Genomic DNA, 9,579 nt, shown 5'->3' with positions numbered 1-9,579 from the left:
GCCACAGCAGACGGAGGCCCGCATACCACAAAAAAAAAAAAAAAAAAAAAAAGTAAGTTCAAGGCATGGAGTCCTGACTCTGTCAGGATTCAGAGGACATAGTTTTCCGGGGAGCTTGGGTCCCTCTCCTCATTTCTCCCAGGCAGAGGTATTTCAACATTTGGAAGTGCCAAGCTAGGGCTAGAGAGGGGATTTAGGTTCCATTGGATGTTTAAAATAATTCAAAGTAGCTTATTACTACTTTAGAGCTGCTTAAATTTGTAGATATGAAATTAATTTTAATAACACTGAATTATATATAATGCATATGAAATATCACAGAAAGTTAAGCATCATGTTAAAAATATAAAAATTAAAGAGATCCTGTCCTAATAACTTCTCAATTTGACTTTTATTAACTCAGGTTAGTGGATTGTTTAAGGGATTTTGGTCCCACTGATTGGCAGCTGGCCTGCTTGGTGTGCAAAACTTTATGGAACTTCAGTGAAAATATCACCAGTGCTTCGTCATGTTTTGGAGATGAGGCCGCCAACACACTCTTAGTCCTGCTCTCATCGTTTTTAGGTAAGACTCCTGACAGTGAGTCTGTGAGTTTTATCAAAATGAGAAAAAATTTTTGTGTGTGACCTGTATGGATAAAGATTGGTAGGCGTTTGGGTGGCTTTGTTTCTACAAGTAACAAGAGCATGTTAAAGATTATTATAATTTGGAGCCCTCTGGAAGAGGCTGAATGTTATTTACAGTGGGATGCAAGGACTTTTAACTCATTGCCTGATGTCATGATTTCTTCTGTGGCTTTTCCCCCTTGTTTGCATTTTCTGTAAACTGCATAAATAGAAGACCTAGGCAGAAATGTATTGCTGTTGTTTAAGAAGTATATAGACGTTGTCGTAATTGAGAAAATACGGCTAAAAGCTACTCTGAATTAAGTCACACTTTTCATGAACCCGTACGTTTTGATTAGCATCTATGTTAATTATGTGAGGGAGGGTCTGTGAAACTATGTGACATTACAGTGGGGCCCTACATTGAACGGTGGGAAATCACTGATACAAACCAAAGGAAAGATGAGAGTGTCTTACCTTGAAAAATTTCTATTTTTAGGATAATTTTTTCATCCTGGGTTAGGTCTAACAGCAGTGGTTTGGGTCAGTAAATGAGTTGAGTGTTTAAATAATCTCTCTTCCAAAACTGAGGTGTCCCTGCCATTGCCTAGGCACTGTGCTGGATCAGCAAGCCCGTGTGGAAAGACTCGGTTTGACTCAGAGCCTGTGGGTTCAAATCCAGCCTCTCTCGGGGGGTGGGGTGGGGTGGGGGGTGACTCGACAGGAGAATCTCTCAGAACCTGTCTTTTCGTCTGTAAAATGGGGACATGATATCCCTGCCCTGTTGCAGGGAGTCGTGAGAATCAAACAAGCATCCTAAGAACGCTCCAGGAAGACCAGAAGGCTGTAGTCAGACAGTTCTGAGTTAAGGCCTCACTTTATCACGTACAAGCTTTTAACCTTGGGCTTAACCTCTCTGAGCTTATATTTTCTCATGTCTAAGATGGGGATGATTGATGTCCACTTTGTAGACTTGTAAGGATAATAAATGAGCAGACCTGTACAAAGAACCTGATACAGAGACTGACACACAGCAAGGCCTCAAATCACGGTTGTGAAAGTGCTTCATAAACGCTAAGTGTCGTAACAATATGTTATTAAACAGGAACTCGGAACCTGAAGCTATTTGAAAGAATCGGGTGTGCTAGGTTGATGTGAAATTTGCTTTTTTCCAGGTAAATAAAATTTTGCGTAAGAGTAGGAAAAATGAGCGTGACTTTAAGTCATTGAGGTTCACAGTCTGCTCCGTGGACACGAAGCTTTTTTCTCAGGTTGCCGGGAGCAGAAGCCTGTGCTCAGCTTGCCTTAATTCAGTTCTCAACTGTGGCAGAACATTGGAATCAGCTGTGGAATTAAAAAACAAAAACAACAGCAAAAAAACACTTGTCCTGGCCCCATCCCCAGGAATTGATTCAGGAGCTCTGGGTGGGAGGCTCATTATCTGCATCATTAAAAGGTTCCACAGGTGAGTCTGCTCTTCAGGCAGCACTGAGAACCTCTGCCCTGGTTAATGAAGGAGTTGAAGGAGAGGATGTCCGGGGAAGAAGGAAGCCAGGAAACAAGCGCGTTGCCCAGAGCCTGCTGGGCAGGCACTCGGGACCAGGGAAGGTTGTTCCAGGAGGAACCAGAGACCCCGAGTGGCCCCCCTCAGTAGTGGGCGTCATCTGCTCCACCCTGCTGAGACCCAGCCGTGCTCTGTCTCACCTCTTGTAGGAAAAGTCCTTCCTCCCCCTCGTTCCCTCTAGGCTCCTGCATGGCCGTGGCTTCAGCTGCCTCGAGGCTGCTTCTTGCCGTGCTCCGTGAGTGGGACTCTGTCTCCTCTGTTGTTGGCATGACTTTCTGTGTCCCATTGGGGAGATGTGACTGGTTCCGTGAGTCACTCTCCTGGGGTGTTGGGCTTTCGTGCCTCAGGCAGCAGCTGCCTCGACCACAGGCTGTCTGTGGTTTCCTTTGGCACCTAAGTCTGGGGCAGTCAATGATATATAACAAAATGGGGGGGCCGTGTGGCACCTTGAAGGGATGTGGGCACGGCCGGCTGCGCGGCAGGGGGCAGCACACCAGGCGGACACTCGACTGTTCGTGGGCCTGTTCCTACCTCTTCCCTCCCCCAACCTTCCCTACAGCCGGGTTGGGCTTCGCGTGCTTCCCTAACCTTGTACCTTTGCTCGTGCCATATCCCTTACCTACCTGGCCCAATGCTGCCGGTCCTTGCAGGCCCTTCCCATGAGCTTTTCAAGCCCATGGTCATAGGAAATCTATACTACTTAAATAGCAATTAATCATGAGCTGTGTAACTTGTTCTGTATTATTGTTTTGTAACTTTTCTCTTTTTTCCCCACTCCAATGGAGCCACTTTAGGGGAAGGATATTGCCTTGTGCAAAGCAGGTTCTTGATGCTTGTGGATTAACTGACAATAGTGGTATCTTTAATAGTGCTGTATACTTTTAAAAGCACGTTCATTCTATCCTTGTAAGATCTCTCTAAGGTCATCAGCCAGGTGACAGATGAGGTAGGTAGGTCTAGGAGGGTTAGGTGACTTGTCTAAGATCATACTGTAGCAAGGCCAGGGCTCTTCATCAGAAAGTAAACATCTAGCCCCTGTGTTTTTCTGCTGTTCCATTACATAGTATACCCTTACCCTACCCCGCCGTGGAAGGGGACGGAGGCATGGGTAACAAAAATCAACATAGTCAATCAGGGAGCCAGGTCATCACACTGTGGAGGACCAGCTGCTTGCTGGCTCTTCTCTCCACAGTGTGGGCATCAGACCCTTACTTCTGACAGGGTTGTAGCTGTGTCTGGCCAGTTGGGTGGCACCAGGTGAAATTGATATATGAGTGAGAGTATACTTAACTTTCAATTCTTTTACAAAAATAGCTAAAAAAACAGGCCATTTTGAAAACAGGATGAGCTGTTAAATCACAAAAGTCCCACACTGAAGTGTGAGCACTGTTTTTAGAAATAATGGTAGGGCAATTGATAAAGCAATGTAATAAGTTAACCAACTTTTTCTTGATGGGGAACTGGAAAAAGTAATGGTCCTCAATGTGGTTGGGATGTTGACAGTCTTTTAGGAAAGTGGCTTAAAAAGAATGTTGTCTGAAACTTCCTGATGTACTGCAGCCACTTCTTATAAACTCACTAGCGATGTGTTTATCCTGAAGTTCTTAAGTGGTGTGCCCTGGCTCACTAGTCTACTGTGAGCTTCTCTCAGGGTTGTCTGAAAATGGTGATCAGTGTGTGCAGTTTGTTATTGTGAACATAAACGATACTATAGGTTATTTTACGTTCGTCTGTGGTATGTGGAACTTAGCACCTAGGTTATATGACGGGGTAGAGGGGGACCCAGTGTTCAAGTTAGAGGATCACATCACCAAGCGCATGCCAAAGAGCCATCAGGTGCTTCTGGAACATGTAAGGACTGTGCCTTATAATAGTCACAACAATAATCGAACTCTCAAGAGCCACCTGGTGCTGAACAGCAAGCTAGGAAATGGTGCAGTGAGTAGGGGAAGCTTTTATTGATGCTGCAGGATCCTTCAACTGTAATAGAGATTGTGTTATAATGGTCACTGACAAACTTGTTTTGAGTCCTTTAATCCTTTCTAATATCTTACCTAAAATTCTAGTATTTGGAAGTATGTTGTGCACAAAGAAAGCTTAAGAATAATTGGTTATCTAAATAAGCACTTTTCACACTGTGACCAGCATCTTTAAAAAATGAAGTAGCAAAGAAACAGAATATCAGAATATAGTACATGGGGCTTCCCTTGTGGCGCAGTGGTTGAGAATCCGCCTGCCAATGTAGGGGACACGGGTTCGAACCCTGGTCCAGGAAGATCCCACATGCCGGAGAGCAACTAAGCCCCTGCGCCACAACTACTGAGCCCACGTGCCACAACTGCTGAAGCCCGTGCGCCTAGAGCCTGTGCTTCACAACAAGAGAAGCCACCGCAATGAGTAGCCCCTGCTCACCGCAACTAGAGAAAGCCCACACAGCAACAAAGACCCAACGCAGCCAAAAATAAAGAAATTTATTTAAAAAAAATATATAGTACATGTAGTAATATATAAATAAGTAAAATAAGTAAAGTAAAAATAAGTATTCTATTGTGAAACATTTGCTATTTGTATATGAATATTTAAGTGTGTGTACATAGTCATCATGTAATATGGACTTCTTAGGTCACAGTAAAAAAAAAAGGTTGAAAATCATAGACCTAAATTTTTCTTGGGTTAGCCTCTGCTATTCTTTGCAGTACAAGTTCCAAAATTTAATACCTAGTGCAATATGACACATTTTATGCATTTGCTGTATTTACTTTGAAACTTGAGACTGCTTTTATCTTACCTATAGGTATTTGGCCACTTTTGTTATCTTGCCTAACCCAGTTTACAATGAATAGGGTCCGAGTGTAGATTAACTAATTATATGCTAAGCCTCAAGAAAAGTAACATAGTCTTGACGTTAGATTAAAAAACCCCAGAACACCAAAATAGTGACTTGGCTAAAACCATCAAATCCAACCAAAAGCCCTGGGCAGAGGAAAGGACTGTGGGGTGCCTGGGCAGCCCTCAGCCCTAAGCTGCTTGGGAAAGAAGGGCATGAAACAAGAGAATTCATTTTTAATGAAAGTTTAGTGCTTAGAAAATCTGGAGAAGAGTGAGCAGGAAGAAGATCTAGAAATTCAAAAGCACTGAGTCTCACAGACTCCTTTTGTTTGGAAGTAGCCCAACGGGAAGGACTTTGAAGGCATTGAACACCATCTGTATTCTCTTCCTTTCAAGGCCCTGATTATCAAATGGGTGGGGAGAGCCAGGTTTGCTTACAGGGGTCTCCATGGAGAGCCTTGCTGAAGTGTGTGTGTCTGCCCGGAACTTATCTCGGAGCTGCATAGCTGTCCACTTGGCTGGAGGAGAGGAGGGGAAGGTACAGACTGGGATTCCAGACTTATCTTATCCTGGGTGGTGACACTAACACCAATAGTGCCAAAGTACACTCTGTGTACTGAAAATATTCAGGGTAGAAAATTTGATGTAAACACTAATGAAGCATTTTATGGTAGGATTTTAATTGGCCTTATGAAAAAAGTTTGCAAATTATGCAAGTAGCAATATTTGTGGTCACTTTAGGACTTAGTGGTTATCATTTAAGAAGGCCTCAGACCTAGGAAGTAGCAGAGCAACCTTCTGACTGGCAGGCCAGTGCATTATCCTGAAGTCCTTCACATGGGGTCCAATATAAACAAAAATGCAGTGGCAGGTCGGTGCAGAAACCTCAGTAGCCATTTGTCTTCCTACTTGGGTAGGATATACTTATGACATTCACAGAATTCAGAGTGCCCTTGGATTAAGAAGCACATCAAGGTTGTAATATTGCTTTTTTTTTTTTTTTTTACAAGTGCTTTTCTGCATTATCCATGGACTCACTTGGGATTCTGATACTCCTTAGGATTCTCAGTCTCCCACTTTTCACTTTTATTGGTGAGAGCATAAGGTGGCAGGGGGAGGGGTTGTCTTTTCAAAGAAGTATGTCCGGCCTGCTCTGAAATGAGCAATTTGATTTTCAGTCAAGTTTACAGTGTCAGATTCAACTGTGCTACTTTCCCCAAAGATTTCCTAACTTCTTTTATATCTGTTAACCACTGAAGTAATTAACTTTTCTAATGTGCAGATGAGGAAATAAACTATTAATACTTTGTTTATTCTGAGAAATTGTGATCTGACTTTTGGATGTAGACTTACATGTAAACGTTAGGGATCAATTGAAGTAAGAGCTCAAGTCAATCTAGGATTTTTTTTTTTTTAAGAAGATTATTATCTTTTTTAAATTAAGAGACTAACCTATACTTACTTAAAAGTTTTTGTAAAGAACAGAAAAGAGTTAAAGAACTACTCCCATAAAAAAAAAAAGCCTTGTTGGAATTAGAGATGACCCAGGATGAGTTTAACTCATGCCATCAAAAATTAAACTTTCTTCAGTAGGATTATGTTTCTAAATAATTGCTGTAATGTTAATTTTTCTGATACAGATGAAGAACTAGCACTGAATGGGAGTTTTGACCAAGACCTAAAAAACTATCACAAACTCCATTGGGAAACAGAATTCAAACCGGTGGCACAGCAGCTTCTAACCCGAATTCAGAGTCATCACACCTTCCTGGAACCCCTGCCTGTTCCTTCTTTCTAACATGATGCAGATTAACAACAGAAACAGGAAATCAGGTCTCCTTCATTCTTAAGAAGTGGCAACATATGTGAACTTTTTTTCAGTATTAACAAATATTGAAAGTTTTTCAGGTACTGATTTTAGTGAGTAGTCTTAGTATTTTAAAAGAAATGAGCATTTCTTCTTGTTAGGTATTATGGAAAATTGATATACATGTACTTTCTGCTATGAGAAATGTAAGATGAAAATATATGCATGGGATTTCTAAGTAAATGACTTTTTCTTCTGTTCTCTATTAAATAATTTAGTTCTAGTCTTAAAATCCTGACTTAACAATTCTAGAATTTAAGTGCTTGTCAGTTCAGTACATGAAATGCGCAATGAAGACTGTTAGGTTTTGTGTATAGAAAGAATGGTGGTCAACACTATTAGGAATACATCACTACATAAGCATCTGCACTAATTCTTACAGCATCTAATAATAATTTTCTGATTAGGTACTAGTATTTTTCTGGTTGTCATATTAAGAGAAGGGGTAAGCAGAAACGTTTAGAGAAGATTGCTTGGGGCCATCTACTCTTTACTAAATAAGTAAAATAGATGGAAAAGGGAGTATTTTACCTTTTTATTTTCATTTGAAATAAAATGAGTAGACCAGACAATTCTTCTACTTATAACTCTCTGTGACTAGGGAGGTGATACAATGTACTAGAAAAGTGTAGGCTTAAGTGTACGGCAGATCTCAGTTTGAATCCTAGCTCTCTCCTCCTTGGGCCTTGGGCAAGTAACTTGATTTTTTTTAGCTTCAACTGTAAAATGGCATTAATATCTATTTTAATATCGTGTAGTTTAGGGAAAAAAATGGGCAAATTGTCCAGTATAGTGACTGATGTATAGTAGGTGCTCAATAAATTATGATGGTAATTAGTTTATTAGTTTGCCACTCTTTGTAGGATAAGTTTGGCCTTTGAATAAATGATAAAAACCAAAGAAATTGAGATAACCATTGTTATCCCATATTAGCCAAAGGCGATTTGGAAATAAAAGTAGATTTACTACTCTGCTCTGTAGGGTGAGAGATGAGCCATTAATAACCAAAAAGCTCATCTCTCACGCTAACAAAATACCAAGACTAATGGGGATGAAGGCAGGCATCCCAGACTAGATGGGCTCTTAAAATCTATTAGAAAAAACCTAAATTTCCAGGAACAAATAGACTTACCAAGGGCTCCTCTAGTTTGGTGCTCATCCCTGGTTGGGGCTCAGCAAAATCCTCTAGAGACACTCACCTTATCCATAAGTCTTTCATCCATAATTATATGCTAGTAGATTCACTCCAGTAGTTGAAATCATTTTTAAAAAGTCTGACAGGCTAATCTCTCAAAAACATTTGAAGATCTAAGTCTTTATTTTAACCATAGCAGGCTATCTATTCTACTTTCAGTGAAAAAGATAAAACTCTCTTCCCCCTAAAATAGCACCCTCTGTATTTATAGCTAATATAATAACTCATAGTGGAATACCACTGTACCTGTTCTCCATATTATACTCAGACTCATGTGCAAGCTGGACCATTTGGAACCATCTCCCTGCCTTAAAAAAAAAAAATTATGGTGAAAAACACATAAAATTTACCATCTTAACTATTTTTTTTTAATTTAAAAAGAAATTTTTTTTGGTGGGGGGGTGCACTGTGTGGCATGTAGGATCTTAGTTCCCCAACCAGGGATCGAACCCACATCCCCTGTGGAGGACTGTGGAGTCTTAACCACTAGACTGCCAGGGAAGTCCCCATCTTAACTATTTTTAAATGTACAGTTCAGTAGTGTTGACTTTATTCACATTGTTCTGCAACAGTTCTCCAGAACTTTTTCATCTTGCAAAACTGAAACTCTATAATCCATTAAACAACTCTCCGTTTCCTCCTCTTCCCAGGCCCTAGAAACCACCATTCTACTTTGTTTCCATGAATTTGATTTGACTAGTTTAGATATTTCATACAGCATTTGTCTTTTTGTGACTGGCTTATTTTACTTAGCCATAATGTCCTCAAAGTTCATCCATGTTGTGGCATGTGATGGGATTTCCTTCCTTTTTAAGGCTGAATAATATTTCCTTGTATGTTTATATCACACTTTTTTATCCATTCATTCATCAAAGGACATTTGGGTTGCTTCTCTCTCAGGGCTATTGTGAATAATGCTACTATGAACATGGGTGTGTAAATACATCTTTGAGATCCTGCTTTCAATTCCTTTGGGTGTATTCCCAGAAACGGAATTACTGGATCATATAGTAGTAATATTTTTAATTTTTTGAGGAATCTCTATACTGATTTCCACAGAGGCTGCGCCATTTCACATCACCAACAGTGCACAAGGGTTCCCATTTCTTTACATCTTCTTCAGCACTTGCTATTTTCTGTTTTTTGTTTTTTTTGTTTTTGGGGTTTTTTTTGATAGTAGCCATCCTAATGGTTGTGAAATGGTATCATTGTGGTTTTGATTTGCATTTCTCTAATAAATAGTGATATTGAGTATCTTTTCATATGGTTTTTGGCCACATATATCATCTTTGGAGAAATGTCTATTCAAGTCCTTTGCCCATTTTTTTTTTTTTTTTTTTTTTTTTTTTTTTTTTGCGGTACGTGGGCCTCTCACTGTTGTGGCCTCTCCCGTTGCGGAGCACAGGCTCCAGACGAGCAGGCTCAGCAGCCATGGCTCACGCGCCCAACCGCTCCGTGGCACGTGGGATCTTCCTGGACCGGGGCATGAACCCATGTCCCCTGCATCTGCAGGCGGGCT

General features: G+C 40.8%; 1 protein-coding gene across 1 annotated transcript in view; it reads left to right on the top strand.

Moving 5' to 3' along the window:
* The window catches only part of ARMC2 (armadillo repeat containing 2), a 112,058-nt gene that overhangs the window by 91,727 nt on the left and 10,752 nt on the right, over positions 1-9,579 (top strand). The window contains exons 16-17 of the mRNA XM_055087576.1: positions 404-564; positions 6,639-6,906. Coding sequence (XP_054943551.1) covers positions 404-564; positions 6,639-6,796 — 319 coding nt within the window. The 3' untranslated portion in view covers positions 6,797-6,906. The remainder of the gene's footprint in view (positions 1-403; positions 565-6,638; positions 6,907-9,579) is intronic.

Source organism: Physeter macrocephalus, chromosome 10, assembly GCF_002837175.3.
Source record: "Physeter macrocephalus isolate SW-GA chromosome 10, ASM283717v5, whole genome shotgun sequence".
Lineage (NCBI taxonomy): Eukaryota > Metazoa > Chordata > Mammalia > Artiodactyla > Physeteridae > Physeter > Physeter macrocephalus.
Note: the sequence above shows the minus strand (reverse complement) of the source record. Positions and strands in the feature narration are given on the sequence as shown.